This window comes from Triticum aestivum, chromosome 2D (genome assembly GCF_018294505.1).
Source record: "Triticum aestivum cultivar Chinese Spring chromosome 2D, IWGSC CS RefSeq v2.1, whole genome shotgun sequence".
Lineage (NCBI taxonomy): Eukaryota > Viridiplantae > Streptophyta > Magnoliopsida > Poales > Poaceae > Triticum > Triticum aestivum.
Window position 1 is genome coordinate 63,493,307 of NC_057799.1, and position 20,436 is coordinate 63,513,742.

The 20,436-nt window shown below is 48.1% G+C and overlaps 2 protein-coding genes across 3 annotated transcripts; one reads left to right on the forward strand and one right to left on the reverse strand.

Moving 5' to 3' along the window:
- Nucleotides 1-9,628: 9,628 nt before the first annotated feature.
- LOC123048724 (ethylene-responsive transcription factor ERF071) lies at nucleotides 9,629-10,584 on the forward strand. 2 transcript variants are annotated; one of them, XM_044471768.1, is made up of 2 exons: nucleotides 9,629-9,944; nucleotides 10,060-10,584. In XM_044471768.1, the coding sequence occupies exons 1-2, from the start codon at nucleotides 9,758-9,760 to the stop codon at nucleotides 10,467-10,469; spliced, it is 597 nt and encodes a 198-aa protein (XP_044327703.1). In that variant the 5' UTR covers nucleotides 9,629-9,757; the 3' UTR covers nucleotides 10,470-10,584. The 2 variants fall into 2 exon arrangements, with proteins under 2 accessions (XP_044327703.1, XP_044327701.1); XM_044471766.1 differs by having other exon boundaries at nucleotides 9,633-9,944; nucleotides 10,057-10,584.
- A 433-nt stretch (nucleotides 10,585-11,017) lies between these two features.
- Nucleotides 11,018-13,235, reverse strand: LOC123051577 (60S ribosomal protein L18-2). Its single transcript, XM_044474488.1, has 5 exons — nucleotides 13,079-13,235; nucleotides 12,906-12,995; nucleotides 12,687-12,815; nucleotides 12,402-12,584; nucleotides 11,018-11,389 (listed from the first exon to the last, which is right to left on the reverse strand). The coding sequence occupies exons 1-5, from the start codon at nucleotides 13,079-13,081 to the stop codon at nucleotides 11,231-11,233; spliced, it is 564 nt and encodes a 187-aa protein (XP_044330423.1). The 5' UTR covers nucleotides 13,082-13,235; the 3' UTR covers nucleotides 11,018-11,230.
- Between the last annotated feature and the right edge of the window lie 7,201 nt (nucleotides 13,236-20,436).

The window sequence follows — 20,436 nt, forward strand, 5'->3', positions numbered from 1 at the left end:
AAACAGAAAACGCTTCGGAAAGAAACACGCCAGCTCAAAAGGGAAAACGTATTTTGCCCGAAGGTGCCAACAGAAAATGTTTCGTGAGGGGAAACAGAAGAGAGGCTGACAGGGGGTCCCACATGTCAGGTTTAAAAAGCTCGCCGGCGCCCGAAGACTGCGGTGGACGCCGGCGTCGAACCACGGCGAGTCAGGGAGATCGGAGGGTACCAAGAGCTTCAGCGTGTCCTTCCGCGTCGGTGGGTGGTGGACTCGACCGACGGAGAGCACCACGTCGACGGCGACACTTTCTCCGGCGGACGGCGGCTCGGGTGATGGTGAGGAACTCCGGTGGTGAGCTGCAAACCTTGAATTGAAGTGCGGGTCAGAAGGAGGGATGCACTAGAGAGTTACTGGCAAGAAATGGGAGGCAGAGGTGCACGCACGAGAGCGAATCGAGCTGGATCCCGTGGCGGGTCGCGGCGGCCGGAGTTGACGAAGGAGACCTCCTCGGGGCTCTTCCAGTGGCTAGGCAGGATCTTGGTGGAGTGCAGAGGTGGTGTGGGTTCGAGTCGAAGCTCGGGGCCTCTATTTATAGGCGGATCGAGGGGGTGGCCGTGAACGGGGTTGCTCCGGCGAGCGATTACGGTGAGGCAGTGGTTGAGCAGGGGGTTTGAGTGGCCTGGCAGCATCAGTGAAGTTTACTGGTGCCGTTCCCCCGCAAATCTCGGTTGGTCTTGGCGTAATGGCGCCGGTCCACGGTGGGGTGGCCGCACGGGCACGACGGCGGCAGAGAGCGCGCTCCGCGCCCTGCGGTTCTCGACGAGAGTGGCAGCGCGTTCTGGGGAGTGGAAGGCCACGCGGCGAGCTCCGGTGGCTTGGGCGGCGCTGGGTGGCGCCGTCTGCGCCGCGCCTCTCTCTGGCGGCCGCAAAGCCGCCGCTGGCGTCGGTCATGGGGCGGCGCACCTCCTCCTGCTCGTCGCCGACGTCCGCAAGGCTCCAGGGGATCGTGCGACGCAGGAACAAGGGGGAGGGGACGGGGAATACGGTGACAACGCGGCACTGTCGAGATCGACAACCGTCTCTGAAGAAAACGACAATGCACTGAAACTGTTTCTGAACTTAACTGAACAATGACAGTAACAGTGTCCAGTAGGTGTTCGACAGAATGATTTGGCAAGGAGAAAATTTTTCCTGGGGCTGGGACTTGGTGAGGTGACCACTCAATGCACCCAGAGGCTGCGTGATTTTACTCAGAATTTTTGGAGAAAGATTTGAATGAATTTCACCAAATTTGACAAATCTGGTCCAAACTTGCAGCAAGTGTAGTTTGAAAAATTTGAACTGAAGACCAGTGGATCTTCATAGATCTTGGTTGAGGGTTCAAAGGACTAGGAAGGGAAAAAGGTTTGGGGGCAAAAATCATAGCAGAAATGGTAGCTCCTTTGTAAATCTCCAAGGGCTAGCATAGAAGACAGAAATTGTTTTGATAAGATTTAAAAGGAAAATAATCATATGGGGAGGTTCAACTTGCTGGATTTGAGGTAAATCATGATCCAAAGGTGAGGGAAGGGTTAGGAGAGTGGATTTGCACTAAGGCCATGGCAAGAGAGAATTGTTGAAAGTGGTAAAGGATTATTCCAAAAGCTATAGAGTATTATCAAAGAAAAATTCAAAAGGCATTTTCCCCAAATGAAAAGCACTTTGTCTTGAGTCCAAAATAAAAGCAAGAACCTCCAAGACCAAAAATAAATCTTGGGTGAATCCAAATAAAACTCTTGCCATAAAAAAAATATTTTGAAAGGGAGAGTTCTTTTGAAGAAAAATTTAAATCACCTCCCTCAAGTCAAATAAAAATCTTTTGAAAAATCCAAATAAAAACTTGGGTGTCACAACACCTACCCCCTTAGGAAAAATCTCGTCCTCGAGATTTCTGCTGATCCTCAAATAGATATGTATACTCTGTCTGGAGAAAATCTTCCCTTTCCCATGTAGCTTCATCCTCAGTGTGGTTGCTCCACTGAACCCTGAAACTTTTTGTCGTTTTCTGACGGGTCCTCCTTTCAGACTCTTCCAATATTTTTACCGGCCGCTCTCTGTAGGTGAGATCTGGTTGTACATCAATGCTCTCATGAGATACATGCTTCTCCGGGTTACTCACACATTTCCTCAGTTGAGAGACGTGGAATACGTCATGTACGTCTGACAGCTCCTTGGGTAAGTCTAGTTTGTAGGCTACTGTGCCTCTTCGTGCGACTACACGGAATGGTCCAATAAATCTCGGGGCTAGCTTCCCCTTAATTTTGAACCGTTGCAGACCCCTCATAGGAGACACTCGTAGGTACACGGAATCACAGGGTTCAAAGCTGACCTCACGATGTTTTTGATCGTAGTAGCTCTTTTGTCGGCTCTGCGCTGTCTTGAGTCTGTCCCTGATCTGCTTAACTTTCTCCTTGGCCTCTTTAAGCATGTCTGGGCCGAAGATACGACTGTCACCTGTTTCTGACCAATTCAGTGGGGTACGACACCTCCGTCCGTACAATGCTTCAAAGGGTGCCATTTGCAAGCTGGCTTGGTAACTGTTGTTGTAAGCAAACTCGGCATACGGCAAACTCTCTTCCCAACTGGATCCATAGGTGAGCACACAGGCTCTCAGCATATCCTCTAGGATTTGATTCACACGTTCCGTCTGTCCATCAGTCTGAGGGTGGTATGTTGTACTGAAAGCTAGTTGCGTGCCCAGAGCTTGTTGTAGGTGATCCCAAAATTTGGAGACAAATTGGGTGCCTCGGTCGGATATTATAGTCTTTGGGACTCCATGCAAACAAACTATACGGGAGAGATAAAGCTTGGCCAGCCTTTGTGTGGAGTAGGTAGTCTTCACGGGAATGAAATGAGCAACCTTGGTTAGTCGGTCTGTGATGACCCATATGGCGTCATTTCCGCGTTGTGATCGGGGTAGTCCGACGATGAAATCCATTCCTATTTCATCCCATTTCCACTCCGGTATCCTGTTTGGCTGGAGTAGCCCTGCTGGCTTTTGATGCTCGGCCTTGATGCGCTGACATGAATCGCAACAAGCAATAAATGCGGCTATATCCCTTTTCATACCGTGCCACCAAAATCTTTCCTGAATGTCCTTGTACATTTTGGTACCTCCAGGATGGATTGAGTATGGAGCGGTGTGGCTTTCGGTTAAGATTTGTCGCTTGAGTTCCTCAGTGTTAGGTACGCAAAGTCTGTCTCCGTACCATAATATTCCTTCACTGTCTGTGACGAACTCTGAAGCCTTACCAAGGTCCATTTTCTTCTTTATACCTTCGATGCTGGGATGTCCCTGTTGAGCCTTCTTAATTTGTTCCAGTAGGGTGGGTTGTATCTCCAGATTTGATACGGTGCCCTCAGAGACTAACACCATGTTGAGCCTAGCGAACTCTTGCTGAAACTCAGGCCTCAAGTTTTGCGGACCGTTGTTGTCCGGGCTGGGGTTTCGACTAAGGGCATCGGCCACTACATTTGATTTCCCTGGATGGTAATGAATGCCGACATCATAGTCCTTGACCAATTCCAACCAGCGTCGTTGGCGTAAATTTAGCTCTGGCTGTGAGAAAATATATTTGAGGCTCTTATGGTCCGTATATATTTCACAGCGATTTCCCAACAGAAAGTGCCTCCACTCCTTGAGTGCATGAATGACTGCTGCTAGCTCCAAGTCATGTGTTGGGTAATTTTCCTCATGTTTTCGCAGCTGCCTGGAGGCATACGCGACAACTTTGCCATCCTGCATTAGCACACACCCGAGACCTTTTCGGGACGCATCACAATACACTTCAAAACTCTTGTGTATGTCTGGCACAGTTAAGACCGGTGCGGTTGTCAGCTTCTTCTTGAGTTCTTGGAAGCTTTTCTCGCATGCTTCCGTCCATACAAATTTCTTGTCCTTCTTGAGCAACTGTGTTATAGGTTTTGCCACAGTGGAGAATCCTTCAATAAATCTTCTGTAATATCCGGCCATTCCCAGGAAACTCCGCACATCTGTAACGTTGGCGGGTGGCTTCCAGTCAAGTATGGCTTTGACTTTTTCTGGGTCTACAGCTACGCCTTCTTGGTTCAATATATGGCCTAGGAAACCAACTTGTCTTAGCCAAAATTCACACTTGCTAAATTTGGCATATAACTGATGTTTCCTCAATTCTCCCAGAACAATTCTGAGATGCTCAGCATGCTCTTCTGGTGTTCTTGAGTATACCAGAATATCGTCGATGAACACCACAACAAATTTGTCCATGAATTTCATGAACACTTTGTTCATGAGGTGGACGAAATACGCGGGGGCGTTTGTTAGACCAAAAGGCATCACTGTGAATTCATATAATCCGTATCTGGAGGTGAACGCTGTTTTAGGGATATCTTCTGTCCGTACTTTCAGTTGATGATATCCCGACCTCAAATCAATCTTTGAGAACACCTTGGCTTGTGCGAGCTGGTCAAACAAATCATTTATCCGTGGCATCGGATATTTGTTTTTGATGGTGACCATATTGAGAGCTCGATAGTCTATACACAGTCTCAGTGTCCCATCCTTTTTCTTGGCGAACAACACTGGCGAACCCCATGGTGAGGAGCTGGCTCGAATAAATCCTTTGTCCAATAATTCCTTTATCTGCTTCTTCAACTCCACTAATTCTGAGGGTGCCATTCTATAAGGTTTCTTGTAGATGGGAGCGGTGCCAGGTGCTAGTTCGATGCTGAACTCTATCTCTCGGTCTGGTGGCATGCCTGGTAGTTCTTCAGGGAATACGTCAGGAAACTCGCATACCACTGGAACTTTTCTCAGTTCTGAAATGTCCACTTTGTTCAGCTTTGGTTGCCGTGTCCGTGGCCTTTCTTGAGCGGTAACCTTTATTGTCTTGCCGTGATGGTGAGTGAGAATCACGGTCCGATTGAAACAGTCAATGAATCCTTTGTTGGTGGTTAGCCAGACCATCCCTAAAATGACATCCAGTCCTTTACTCTCCAACACGATGAGATTTTCTTGGAACTGTAGTCCTTCGAACTCAATGACCACTCCTTGGCAGTAACTCTGAGCGATTTGCTTATTTCCGGGGGACTTGATGATCATAGATTTTTCCAAGGGAAGTATCGGAAAACCATGTTGCAAAACAAAACTCTTCGAAACGAACGAATGGGAAGCTCCAGAATCAAACAAAACCGTGGCGGGTACTGTGTTGACAGGGAACGTACCGAGCACGATGTCTGGGGCATTCTGCGCTTCTTCCCTGGTCACATGGTTCAGGTGACCCTTCTTGTGGTTGTTGTTGGGATTGAAATTGTTGCGCTTGGGAGCTGGATTGTTTCCACCATTGTTCGGCTTGGGGGCCGAGTTCCTCGGCTTTGGGCATTGTTTAGCATAGTGCCCTTCTTCACCACAAGCATAGCAGGTGACCCCTGGACGGTACGTGTACTCCTTATCTCTGGCATGAAACTGTCTGACGGGCCTTGGATCAGTAGTCGTGGATCTCCTTGCTTCTGTCCTTGGAACCTCAGTCTTGCTTCGGTTGTTGCGAGCAAGAGTCGTCTTGTCCCTCTTTCGCTTACGGAGATCTTCCAGACTACGGCGCTCATTCTCCAAGGTAATGGCCTTGTCAACCAGAGTTTTAAAATCCGGGAAAGTGTGTACAACCAGTTGGCATTTTAGTGCCGGTGCCAGGCCGTCCAGGAATTTTTCCATCTTCTTGCTCTCTGTCATGTGCTCGTCGTAGGCATAACGAGATAGCTGGGTGAACTGACCGTTGTATTCTGTCACTGACATGCCTCTTTGCTTGAGGTCGTCAAATTCTCTCTTCTTGATTTTTATGATGCTCCGGGGAATGTGTGCCCCACGAAAGCCCTCCTTGAACTCTTCCCAGGTGATGTTGTGTTCACTGGGATGCATGTGTAGGAAGTTTTTCCACCATGCTGCAGCTGCTCCAGTAAGGTAGTGTGGTGCATAAAGTACCTTCGCATGATCTGAACACTGAGCAATAATCAGTTTCCTTTCGATATCACGAAGCCAGTCATCGGCTTCCAGCGGCCTATCAGTGTGAGCAAAAGTTGAAGGGCGAGTCTTCTGTAACTCAGATAACTTGGAATGAGGTTGATAGGGTTCACGGTGGTTTCCCATATTGATGACGTGATTCATCATCTCTTGGTGCTGTTGCTGGCTTTGTTCGAAGAGACGGCATACTTGAGACAAGGCTGCTTCGCTGTCTTGTTGACTGGACTGTCCCTGGGTGAAGTTGTTGCTAGTCTGTGTCCCATAAACTTCTTCTGGCTGATTGGGCATGGAGCGAGTCCACGGGCGAGACATTTTTCCAGTCTGGGGTATTATGTTGCAAAACCCATGAGAAGAACTGAGTAGTACAAGGAGAATCTTGCAAAGGCAACAATTTAAAGATCTCAAGATTTTCAAGAAAACATAAACGATTTTGCACGGAGAAGAACTGCTTAGCATATATCTTACACGCGAAAAGCAAACACACGATACAGCACTCAGGATGCGCGTACACATTCCTGACATGTTCTTTAGACTAGCGTACTCCTCCGGAAAGCAGCAAACACACTAATACAAACTAGCGTACAGAGAAAACACATCATACAAGCAAACATAACGCGCGGCTACTCGGTAGAGCCGCGGGTGCGAAGCAGGCGGCCAAGCGGAGTGGACCAGGTGGGAGGTCAACTGGTCATGGGCGGAGGCGGGACGGAGCAGTCGACAGCTCGTCCGTGGAGGATCAGCCCGGCAGGGAGCTTGAGGAAGCTGGCGGCTAAGCAGCGGGGCTCAGGTCCTCGCTCACGCGCGGGCGCGGAGGAGGATGAGGCCGGCGGCGAAGGAGCGGAGGCGAGCCAGCACAGCTGCGCGCGCACACAGGAGGAGAGCAGAGGCGAGATGTGCATGGCCATTATCCGAGGAATATCCGGCTATTGTACGAGGCGTGTACAGGGCTTGTATGGCCATTATCTGGGGCGCATTTGGCTAGCGTGTATGGCCAATGGTTTGACCATTGTATGACTTGCATCTAGCTAGCTCGCAAAGATGGTATGTGGAGGAGCGAATGCGCGTTTCGGCCGGAGCAAGGCGTAACGCGGAGGGAAGCAGACGCGAGCGGCGCGTGGATGGACACGGCCGACCGAAGCGAGGCCCCGCGCGCGCGGACGGCCGGCCGGCGCTGCGTTGGCGATGACGAAGATGGTGAAGCCGACGGCGAGGACGCGCCGTCCCGCACGGCCGCTCCGGGGGCGGGTCGAAGTCGAGCCCCCGAGCGCTACCGGAGAGACGGCGCGACGCCGCGGCGGTGATGGCGAAGATGGTCCCGCCCAGACTGCGAAACCAGCAATAGCGTGGTAGCATAGTAGTAGTACCACACCACGGTGAGCGCCAACTGTCGTGGTATTCTCACGGGGGGCTTGCGAGTCGACAGATGCCACAAGGGCTTAGTGTGAGGGTAAGACTGTTGCTGATAGGCCCGGGAGCAGGTATGCGAGTAGCACGCGCTAGTTTACCCAGGTTCGGGGCTCTCCGGAGAGATAATACCCCTACTCCTGCATGTCTGAGTATATCTGGGGTGTACATCGGATAGTACACGGTGCTCCTGGAGCTGTATCTGAGATCAGTAGCAATGAGAGCTAGCTAGCTAGTGTGGCACATGTGCCTGGCCATGTGTGGCTGTGGGAGTGTGATGCTCATACGTGAGAGTGTGTGAGGGTGGATGGATGGATGGATGGCTATATATAGTGTGGAGCTAGCTTACTATCTAAGCTGTGTGGTGGTATGGGAGCAAGGCATGGTGCATGTCATGCTTGTCCCCTGGGCACTTTATAGAACAGTGCCAAAGGGACAGGTACACTGTAGATGATGACGTCGCGGTACAGCCATCTCGTCCGCGGTATGGCTGTCACGTCGGTGTCTTGTCGGTGTCGGGTCAGGCTGCAGTCGGCAGCCGACCGGGCAGAGCAGTCGGACGGGGAGCCGGCAGGAGCAGCCGGGCAGTCGGACTGAGGGGCTTTGCTAGCCCCGATGTCTTGAATTATTGTCTCGCCGTCTTCGGGTATCCGTGGCCAATTACTCCGACAATGAGGTGCAAGATCACATGGAGAAGGAGATCGGCCAATCGTGTTGCTCATATCCTTCTAAGGTAGCTGTAGGTGATGGTCTTTCCCAGGTTTGGCGGCATGCGCCTTCCAATTATATCCTTTCTGTAATAGCGGACGAGATCCCAGACTTTGCTTAAATAAAGCAAGTTGTTTCCCTCAAACAAACAAAAAACTCGTTACTCGCTCAAAGTATCGACGCTTTGCCGGCGACGGTTGCAACAGGTTGTCGTTGGTCACAACATCCCGTGCGCACCATCGCAAGACTCGCAACTCGCTTTCAGCCGCCAACTTGCAGCGGTGGTAGTAGCCTAGGTAGTGTTGCCCCTGCAACAATACCTCGCTAGCCAGCCGACAATGCCGCTCGTGGAGTGGTCGGGATAGGCTTGTAGCAGTGCCTTGGTCGCGGCCTCGCAGCATGGCAGAGACAAGCTCGTAGCACATTCGGGCATTGTGCACGGCGCACCACCGGTCTTGCAACATCCACCCTAACTTTGGAGCCTCTTCACCCGCAAAAAAAAAGAAGAAAAACTTTGGAGCCTCAACGCAATGAGGCGGAAGGGGGAGGCTGGGGCGACGGCTTGCAAGAGAGAGGGAGAATGGAGGACCAGGTCGTCATCGAAAAAGAAACGACTTGCTTGGATTCTCATGCGGACTGTAGAGGGAGGGCGGTTTGTGGGCCTCACTGGAACGCATGGCATGCGTGGAGGCGATATTTGACCAAGTTCATACAAAAAATTATTGACATTCTTAATGCAACATTACTATCATTAGATCCATTATGGAATATATTTTTATATTATACGTATTTATTAGGTATTGTAGATGTGGATATTTTCCAAAACAATTTTCCCTATTTTTTTAAGAAGTTTGACATCAAACCTTTCTACCACGTAGAGTAAAAGGAAAAGAGACAGTACTGAGTTGTACATAATGCTCGCTTGTTGAAGAGAATGTGCATGACTTGCTCGAAGGACAGCGACTATAGCACGTGCAATTAAGCGATGCGACGCGAGCTTCGCCGTCCGGTCAGACGGACTCCAGGTCAGACAATGACAGGCCACGCCGGCATCCGGTGGGCCGCCGCCGGGTTATTACGCATTTCATCCGGCAGGACAGCAGTGCATCGCCACTGTTCACCAGCGCATTACATCGCTGCCAACACGCATTGCGCGGCTGCGGCTTCGCACAGGGCTTCCTGAAAGCAGAGGCGGCGGCCACGCCGGACCAGACCAGACCACGCGTCTGCGGTGATGAAACCCGGGGGTCCGAGACTGTCCTAGGCTCGTAGGCCAGGGAGTTGTTAATTCTATCTGAAGTAAAGTAAAGGCGGCATGGTTAGCAGATGATTGGGATCACGCGCACGCGACGCACCGTCTCACGGTCACCGCCCGGGGAAAAACAGCGGCGCGCGGCCGGCTGGCGTCCACCGATTCGCCCGTCCGAGGAAGGAAGCTGCCCCGCCGTCACGTTCCACCTCCGAGGAATTCACTCGCGCGGCTCCTCTACTTAAGCGCGCGCCGCACACGGCCTCTCACCTCACCTCCTCTGCCACTGCCACCCCATCGCCACCTTTCTTCATAGGTTCCTATACTACCGAGCTCCACAGCAGCGCTATCCTCTGTCTACTCACTAAGCAGCGTACAACATGTGTGGCGGCGCGATCATCTCCGACTTCACCCCGGAGCGCGACCACCGCGGCGGCAGCAAGCGCAGCCTCTGCACCGCCGACTTCTGGCCGCATGCCGCCGCCGCGTTCGACGACCCTACCGGCCACCACGACTTCTACCCAGCCGACCTGACCGGCGCCTGCTCGTTCCCTCCCCAGCACCAAGGTACGTCAGTCAGCTATTACCATCAGGCTCCACTACAGGCCAAGTACTTTGCATTGCATCCGTGCCCGAGCGTACCGTGACCTTTTCTGCCGGCCGGCGTTTGTACGTGCAGCAGCTGCGGCAGGGGAGGAGCCGAGCAGGAAGCGGGAGCGCAAGACGATGTACCGCGGCATCCGGCGGCGGCCCTGGGGCAAGTGGGCGGCGGAGATCCGCGACCCGGCCAAGGGCGCGCGCGTCTGGCTCGGCACCTTCGCCACCGCCGAGGGCGCCGCCCGCGCCTACGACCGCGCCGCCCGCCGCATCCGCGGGACCAAGGCCAAGGTCAACTTCCCCAACGAGGACCCGCCGCTCGACCTGGACGACTACGACGTCGCCAACGTCGCCGGCTTCTTCCACCAGCCGTCGTACATGGCCGATGCCGCCGCGCCGGCGACGGAGGTGGCGTACGCGCACCAGCTGCCCCAGCAGGACGAGCCCGGGATGGAGCTCTGGAACTTTGACAACATCAACACGCAAGTGATATAGAAACTGGTCTCTTCTGCATGCATGTAATATTGCCTTTACCAAATTATTAAGCATATGATGAATTACGATTGTTTAGTGAGAAACTTTGAATATCGTCAAACGAATATTTTACTCACTTATGGGTCGTACTGCTATAGTTTTCAAATGTAGCACAAACACCACCAGCCACGCTCCTTGTTCGCAGTAGTATTCTTGTACTTATAATTCTGCATTCTATAAAGCTATACTCTCGGAAAAAAACTTAAATTCGCAATAAGCAGCATACACTGCAAAGGAGAAATTTGGTGCTATATTCATAACTGGCTTGCAAGCATGGTCTCAAGTTGCAAAACAACGAAACACGAATTAACTGGTTCTGAATACTCGTTGACACAATTATTAAGCATATGATGAATTACGATTGTTTAGTGAGAAACGCTGAATATCGTCAAACGAATACTGAACTCCCAAACGGACACCATTTGTAAATGATGACAACGGGTTACATTTGAAAGCTAGAACATCGCAATAATGAGCACCAGCAACATAACACCAACCACACTGCAACGGAGAGAAATTTTGGTGCTACAAATGATATTAATAACTGGCTTGCAAGCATGGTCTCAAGTTGCACAATACTGAAACAAGAATTAACTGGTTCTGAATACTCATTGACACAAGACACTGACATCTAAAGCGGTATGATTCTGGTACCCAAAAAGGTGATGATGAACCGATAATAATAGCAAAATATGACACAAGTGCGCCAGAAATTCCACAGCTTAAACCTTGAAGCCCCTGCTGTTCCTCCTTCCTCTTGCCTTCTCGAATTTCCTGCCCTTTGAGCGGACATATGGCTTGGTGTGGCTGTGTGGCACTCCTGGAGCTTTGCCAAAGTGCCTAACAGCTTCCCTGGCGTTCTTGGGGCCCCTCAGGAGAAGCTATTAAGAAAATGTAATTTGTTAAAATGGTTGTCTGTAACATTTATCTGATGAATAACACCTCAAAGGCATGCAGCTCATATTGAGGTTCATCACTAATTTATGGGAAGGGGGAAACCATCATCATACCACATGTTGACACATCTCAAAACAAAAGAAAAAGGATACCATAAATCGGAGCAAACACCTCTACATGACTACAATGTCAAAAATTCTAGCATCAGTAGCATGTACTAAAGTCTAAAGACACAGCACCATAGTAAGACAATACAATGAAATCATATAGATCAGGTCAAGAAGGAACAGCGGCAAGAACATACAAACTGAATTATCATGTACATGAATCAACATACCATTTACATTGCTCTTTATGCAAAGAGAACATATTCAAGTTTCAAACAACTCTTAACGAATGAAAATAAAGCAAACAAGACCTCGTGACCAACAACACAACTACTACCATAAAATAAGCATATGTACCATATTTGACCGTTAAGACTGACTTTCTTAGTGAATAAATATACTCCCTCCGTTCCATATTAATTGTCGCTGATTTAGTACAAAGTTGTACTAAATCAGCGACAAGTAATATGGAACGGAGGGAGTAGTAGTTTAATGATCATCAACGAGCTAGTTTTGGTTGGAAAATTGACACCAGCTGTCCAGCACAACCATGAAAAAACCATATAGATTTAGAAAGATATATCAACTTGGTTTATGTGTACTCTTAACACCTGACAAGAGGGAATCTGATGAATCAGAAAAATAATACATTGTTACTTGAATACCCTACCACAAGCTACACATAAAAGTCTCTCTGTAACACAATGAGCCTGAACAAAACTTGGTTTTCTCCACCTACAGGAGTCTAGCATGCTTAATAGTTCAAACTAATAGAATTGCGTGCTTCAGTTGTAAATCTTTGGGGGTACTAATTCGTACAACATGAAATGCATCAAACAGCACCGTTAGCAAAGACAGTAGCTAAAAAAAAGGAGAAATCAAACCATACCGTGTTCTGTCCAAGCGGAGCACGGAGGGCGAGCTGGTCAAAGGTAAGGCACTCGCCACCGGCATTGACAATCCTGGCCCTCGCCGTCTCGGTGAACCTGAGCGCGGCCACCTTCATTGCCGGTATCTCGTAGACCCTCTGGTCATCGGTGATGGTGCCCACGATCACGGCGATCTTGTCCGCCTGCACTCGCAGGCACAACCACAAACACCGCCCAGGTAAGCCTCACATCGATTCATCCAGACCAAAGATTGAAAAAAAAATGGCACCGGGAGAGAGGGATACCTTCCCCTCCATGAACCTGACGAGGCGGCGCATCGAGAGCGGCGGGCGGTTGGTCTTGCTCATGAAGAGGCGCTTCAGGATCACGGCGTTGAACTGGCTCTTGGTCCTCCGCACCAGGAAGCGGTAGAGCTACGAACAAGAAAGCGAATTGCGGTAAATCTGAATCCCTGAGCAGCAGACGGGGATGATGCGGTGTCACCGGATCGAAGGGGGACTGACCTTGACGAGCAGCTTGAGGTACACATCGTCCGACTTGGGCGCCGTGCGCTTGGTCCTCTTGTTGCGGCCGCCGGCGACGAGGTCGATACCCTGGGTGCGACGGGAACGGGTGGCGTCAGCTGGGCGTAGAGTTCAGAGGAAGACGACGAGGAGGGAGAGGAATGGGAGATTACCATGGTTGCGCGGTGGTGGCTGCTGCAGCGGCGAGGGTCAGGGCGTCAGCGGCAGCGGCGGCGGCGGGACGGGTGCTAGGGTTTCGGATGGAGTGAGGAGTGGAGTCTAAATATGGTGTGGGCGGAGAATCGTTTGGGCTGGGCCTAAATTGGTGGTCTTTGTTTCTTTCATTTGGGCCTATAGAAGCCTGCCTGTGCCTTAACGGATGAAGCGCTTATTCCCCTCAAAAAAAAAAAGTGAAGAGCGTCCAAAAAAAAGTGAAGAGCTTATTGTGTTGGCAACAAGCAGATGATATTTCTCTCTCTCGACTAGAACATGTGATCAAGGTGAGTCATGCACTCATGCTCAACTATTCAAAGTTTGGATGTTCAGACAGACGAAAATGGAGAAGAACCTTTTCATTCGATCGTGTAATATTTCGTTTGCCATGTTGCGATAACAAGGTGGCAGAATTTTTCTGCACGCTTTTGCAGCGCCGGGAACATGTAGGCTTGACATGCGTTAGGAACGCTGAAGTAGATAGCACGGCAGAAAAGAGACATGGATCAGCCCAAATTCTACCCGTAACTTGCTGAGGGGCTTAGAACTGCTGTAATAAACACATACAAGGAAATTATGCACCATTGCGCTATTGCTATATGGTTTGTTACAGCTCATGGTTTGTAGATGACAAAATAACCAGCATACAACGTTTTATGGCCTGGTCAAAACAGATTATTCCAACTTTACTAGAGTTCCTTGGTGATTCATTAATTTTACAAGTGGTCTATTTTTACTTTCAGTACACAACCTGCTCTTCCCATTTTTCCCACTGGAGCAGAGTACTGACATTTGCATATCTACTATAGGTCTTTGGATTCTTGTCTTTCTCTAACCACCATGGTGGACAAAATAATCTGAAATCAATTGTATGAAGCGTATCTGAGATGGTCGTTGTCCACTTAGATGCACCAACACAATAAAGGCAAAAGCACGAAGCAATGGAGATGAAGGGAAGCAACAGAAATTACCTTGTGGTATCTGAGATGCGGCGACGTGGACCGAAAACAAAAACAAACAAAACTGAAGCTGGTAACTTCTACAGTAATACACAATCACATTCATTTAGATGCATGGACGAGAGAAAAAAGAGTTGAGATGTCAATAAAGATTGCATGTCAGAACAGTTCACCATGTTAAATGAGATGACTACTATCACATCTAGGCTGTCAACAAAAAGAAGACAACAATGGGTAACTACATTAGTCATTTTTGTTACACTGCATAAAACCAAACCAATACTCTTCTCTTTGGTTCTTTGCTCCTCATCATACTTTCTGGAGTTCTAGTTTCATTCCAACCTTTATAAGACTGCAATCATCTATAACAGAAGTAACCAGCAAAGAAAGCAGAGGGGGGAAGTTCAACCACTCCCGATTACATCCTAAAGCAAAGGTAGCCACAGTTCAAAATCTCAGGCACACGAAACCAAGCGCATTACAGAAGCAAAAAACAACAGCGCTATGCTCGAACACCCCTGTTATGACTGGCAAATCAAGGCCAGATGATCTTTTATCTCCAATCTTGAGACCCAAAAGATCCAACTACTCCTCGCACGGAACACCTCAGCTGTGACAATCTCCAGCAATCTTGCTTGTTGTTTTCAAGAGTCCTTCACCTGCCAAAACAGACAAACAATTAATCCAGTAAACCACTCGAAAAATGACATCAAGGGGTTCAGCAGGCTACTTCTACTGGAAGCATGCAAGGTTGTGTGCTTTCCATATGTACTCTAGAAGACAGATGCAACCCCAACAGTGCAGACCGTCCTAGATTCAGCCCCATGCCCTTCAGCCAAATATTGAAGCATGATTCAGGATCACTGAAATTAAACCCTATCCCAGTTGACGCACCAACAACATTCCATACAAACCTAGCAAGGGGACAATAAGAAAATAAGTGCTTGATACTCTCATTCCGTGCAAACCTAGCCAGGCATCAAGTTTTCGGATCATCCTAGCCTCCAGGAAATCAAGGTTACAAGCTTCCAAAGCAGCAAAAGAAACAGGGACTCCTAGGTACTCAAGGGGAAGAGTTCCAACAGGGTAGCCAAAAACATCAGAGTAAATTCAGCAACTGAATTTTCCCCCCTCTTAGAATAGTTCAATTTCAGTCCAGACATAAGCTCAAACATATAAGCAGAAGGTTGAGATTAATAGCTTTATCAGGATCATGACTAACACATAAAATCGTGTCAACCTTAACTAGATGGCCACAACCCTGTGGCGGCGCTAGGCGCTGGGTTCCTATCCTGGCATGAAAACCATACGCACCGCCGTCCAAAACTAGCAACAAGGAAGCACCACCGCGGAGAAATCTAGAAGAGGCTCTGCGAGCGACAAGAAGAGAAGTATGTGTGGGACGAGCACCGGTGCAGAGGAAGACCACCCCCATTATATACCAAAACAAAACCGACATAACACACCCCGAGGACCCATTCGTCGACACCTAGCCGCCGGACACAATCAGGGGCGAACCTGGAGCCGACACCCCATTAGGCCAACGCCAACGCACGACTCCCAAACTGCATGCTACGTTTCCCAACACCAAGCCCATAAGTTGACTGAGGCACTAGTCAGGTTTTAGGCATATGAAGCCAGGAACGCCTAAGTTCCACCTAAAAGTGGCCTAGATTTAGGTAAAAAGTGGCAAAACTTGTCAAATCTCACAATCCACCCCTCTAGGCCAGAATCCATCAATTTAGGCGACAATTAGGAAGGTTGCCCAGTTTCAGGCAAGTTTGTAGGCCAGCAGCCTCGTACATCCCATGCACTACTACCTAGCTTTTCAGTCTAATCAATTAGCCTCAATATATGGGCCAACCTGAGCTGGGCCCAATGATGTCTACTACGCAACTTTATTCTTGTAGACTCATGTTGGGCCTCCAAGCGCAGAGTTTTGTAGGACAGTAGCAATTTTCTCTCAAGTGGATTACCTAAGGTTTATCAATCCGTGAGAGGTGTAGGATGAAGATGGTATCTCTCAAACAACCCTGCAACCAAGTACAAGAAATCTGTTGTGTCCCCAACACACCTAATACAATGGCAATTTGCATAGGTACACTAGTTCGGCAAAGAGATGATGATAAAAATGTGATATGGATGGTAGAAATATATTTTTATAATCTAAATAAATAAAAATAGCAATGTAGCAAATAGTAAACGGGCACAAAAACGGTACTGCAATGTAAACGGGCACAAAAATGAGGACTAGGGTCCGTACTTTCACTAGTGCAATCTCTCAACAATGCTAATATAATTGGATCATATAATCATCCCTCAATGTGCAACGAAGAATCATTCCAAAGTTCCTATCTAGCGGAGAGCATAAGAAGAAATCATTTGTAGGGTACGAAACCACCTCGAAGTTATTCGTCCCGATCGATCTATCCAAGAGTTCGTACTAAAATAACACCAAATAATTTCAGATTCATAATACTCGATCCAACACAAAGAACCTCAAAGAGTGCCCCAAGATTTCTACCGGAGAAACAAAAGACGAGAACATGCATCAACCCCTATGCATAGATTACCCCAATGTATCCACAGGAATCCGCAAGTTGAATGCCAAAACACATATCAAGTGAATCATATGATACCCGATTGTCACCACGAGTATTCATATGCAAGACATATATCAAGTGCTCTCAAATCAATAAAAGTATTCAATCTGATAACAACGAAATCTCAAAGGGAAAAACTCAATTCATCGCAACAAGATAGAGAGGGGAAAACACCATATGACCAGACTATATTAACAAAGCCTGCGATACATCAAGATCGTGACATCTCAAGAACACGAGAGAGAGAGAGAGAGAGAGATTAAACACATAGCTACTGGTACAAACCCTCAGCCCCGAGGGTGGACTACTCCCTCCTCATCGTGGTGGCCGGCAGGATGATGAAGATGGCCACCGGTGATGATTTCCCCCTCCGGCAGAGTGCCGGAACGGGGTCTAGATTGGTTTTCGGTGGCTACAGAGCCTTGCGGCGGCGAAACTTCTAATCTTGGGTTATTTCTGATGGTTTCTCTATTTATAGGATTTTTTGGTGTCGGTTTCACGCGAAGATGGGCCTCGAGGTGAGCACAACCCACCGGGGCGAGCTTGGCCCACCAGGCGCGCCCTGGTGGGTTGTGCCCTTCTCGTGGCTCTTCTACCCCTCCCACGAAGCTTCGGGGGTATCTTTCGTTCCAAAAAAAATCGTCAAAAAGTTTCAGCTCATTTGGAGAACTTTCATTTCTGCACAAAAAACAACACCACGGTAGTTCTGCTGAAAATGGCGTCAGTTCGGGTTAGTTTCATGCAAATCATACCAAAACCATATAAAATTATTGTAAACATGGCATGAATACTTCATAAATTATAGATACGTTGGAGACGTATCAGCATCCCCAAGCTTAATTCCTACTCGTCCTCGAGTAAGTAAATGATTAAAAAAATTATGAAGTGTGAATGCTAACAAAGTGCATAAGTTTGATCGATGATAATTTCAGTCACATTTCCTAGCGTCATAATAGAAACTCTTTCTTATAAAACTTCTCATGTTAAAGTAGCAACCAATTCACTTGTTAAGGTTCAAACGATGAATTCTCTTGAAACTCAACACTACTAGAAAAAGGCTTACTAGTGGCGCACCAGTTTTGCCTACTAATGGCGCACTACTGGTGCGCCACTAGCACCACGCCACTAGAATATTTTAGTAATGGCGCACCATAGGTGTGCCATTAGTATCTGGTATACTAATGGCGCACCACGCGTGCGCCATTAGTATCCCACAGGTGCGCCATTAGTTACTGGTATACTAATGGCGCACCAGATGGAAGTGCGCCATTAGTAACATTTTATCGTTTTTTCTTAATCTCAGGTCACTATTTCACATATGAGATATCCAACACATATATATACAACAAGCATCCATATAACAATCATATCCAACACACAAGTTTCATCATATATACATACATAGCCAACACATAGTTCCATCGTTACATATTACAAAAGTTTCACATTGTTCATCCAACACCATATTACAAAAGTTTCACATAGTTCAGTTCTCATTGTTCTTCTCCTTCTCCTTCCTCAACCTGATGCGCCAAGAGCGGCGAGGCGGTGGAGGCAGCTGTGGGATGTAGTCTTCTACCACAATTGGCGTGGTCATGTCGCCCAGCTGTGGGATCGCCGGCGCCACCACCGGTGCGTGGTCATTGTCAGGCACCACCACCATCGCGAGGCCACCTTCAGGCAGGACGGGCACGACCATCGCTAGGTCATCCTCAGCCACCACCATCTCTTGCCCATGGTCAGCCACCACCATCTCTTGCCCATGGTCAGCCACCACCATCTCTTGCCCTTGGTCAGCCACCACCAGCGCTAGATCATCCTCAGCCTGATGCCCATCGTCATCCTGCAGCTTCTCATCCCCACTCTGCTCCTCTTCTCCCCCCTCCAGTCCGGATCATCCTTCTTGCTGTCTTTGTTGCTGCCAGAATCGCTGCTGCTTTCGCTAAAGCCAGAATCGCTGTTGCTTTTGCTACAGCCATAATCGTTGCTGCTTTGTCTGTAGCCAGTGTCGCTGCTGCTGCTCCCATTGCCTGTCCAAATGCAACAATGGCCGTTAACAATCGATGTGAGACAAAGCCAAATGTAGAGGAATAAGAAGAGGCAGAACGCACTGGCATCTTCGTCGTCAGCGTAGCGCATGCGACACATAGTCGTGTTGAAAACCTTCACGATGAGCATTGTGGCGTCATCGTCGTACCTGAAGAGAAGAAAGTACCCGGTCCGCAGGTCGTAGGCACTGTAGAACTTCTCCCAGCCACGGCACAGGTACATGTGGCCCTTCTCGATCACCAACTCCACGTCCCACAGCCTGCGAACCCCGCTGCCGGCCTGTCGGAGCTTCACATTATGTGGCGGATCTTCACCCAGCATGTTCATAAAAGTGTCAGGCAGCCTCTGCAATTTGGGACAAGGAGTGATGTAGCAAACAACAGAGTTATCATAATGAGATGGGTGAAGGGGAGATCTCTCGTTTTATATACCTGCCTCGTGGCTGATACTGAAGTCCCAAGTATGACACTGAAGAACTCGAAAGCATCCAACTCGTACTCCGGTGAGGCAGAGCGGCGGTGGCTGCTTCCCCCCATCTCTGATAAGCAGCAGAAGAGACCAATTAGTACCCTTACAACATCACATTGCAAATAGATGAATTGTGTAGGTATGCATGGATTTAAGATTATTTGTTCAAAGCCAATTTGTCAATGATTAATATGATATCTCAATTTCCACCAAATAATACAATTTGTCAATGATTAATATGATACACACTGCATTCAAGTGAATGTATCTTTTATTGCAAAGCCACAACTTAGCAATAGATCCAAAGTTAACGATTGGCACCTAGAAAAGCATTTCAACATCTTCACAGATTTTACTAGCTACAATACATTCAAAAAATAAATGATATACATTTTGTATCTCTTTGCAATTAACACACTCTAGGGGTTTTGCCATCCCCCTTTTCCTTAGATTGTCACAAGTCATGATTTTGTTCTGGGAGAACATCCAAATGAAACCTTATACCCTAGGGGGCAATTTAATACTCCATACTACAGGAAGATACAAAGGTTGCACCCCCCCTAAAATTCACTAGAACATATAGAGATTTATAAGAGCAGGTCCCTTTAGATTCATGCTAGCTAGGCAGGACCTAATTGGGGTAATTTTTTCCAAATAAGAAAGAAGTCTGCCTCTCCATCTAGCTATTTTGGCTAAAATTTTATCAATAAAAGCTAGCAGATCTTCTCTGCCAATCATGACATATTTATTCTCTAGCAGATACGGCCTATGCAAATTGTTTAATGCAACACTAGTGTTGAGTTGATGATATAGAACAGGGCCTACAACAATTTATTTTAAGACATTCACTAGCCCGGAAGTCAGATCTGGAGCCATACTTTGGTGCATACTTTGGTGCAGGGGTTTAAATAGACAAATAGTGCACTGGAGGAAACATAACAGAAACGCCAATAGAAGCAAACACTTCCTATAGGGGGGGAATAACATTAACATATTCAAGAACCCTCATTTAGATCTTGGAAAGCTCTCATTTTGGACACAGCACTTTGACTACCTATATATATGTAAACATTTACGTATATTGGATAATTATATGCCATGTGTAAATTTGTCTCAGCAAGTAGCCCAGTTTGAAAAAGCAAAAAACAAACTTAAATGATACAAAAATACAGATTTGTGTGCATGAACATGAACCTGCATGTATTTGCCACTATGATCTAGAAATAAAAAAAAGGGAAT

Bases quoted from the DNA above. Each gene is read 5' to 3' on its own strand.
- LOC123048724 (XM_044471766.1), top strand. From the start codon at position 9,758: ATGTGTGGCGGCGCGATCATCTCCGACTTCACCCCGGAGCGCGACCAC. The intron at 9,945-10,056 runs GTACGTCAGTCA...TTGTACGTGCAG, and splicing joins GTTCCCTCCCCAGCACCAAG to CAGCTGCGGCAGGGGAGGAG.
- LOC123051577 (XM_044474488.1), bottom strand. The intron at 12,816-12,905 runs GTCAGTCCCCCT...TCTTGTTCGTAG, and splicing joins ACCTCAAGCTGCTCGTCAAG to CTCTACCGCTTCCTGGTGCG. The intron at 12,585-12,686 runs GTATCCCTCTCT...CTGCGAGTGCAG, and splicing joins TCAGGTTCATGGAGGGGAAG to GCGGACAAGATCGCCGTGAT.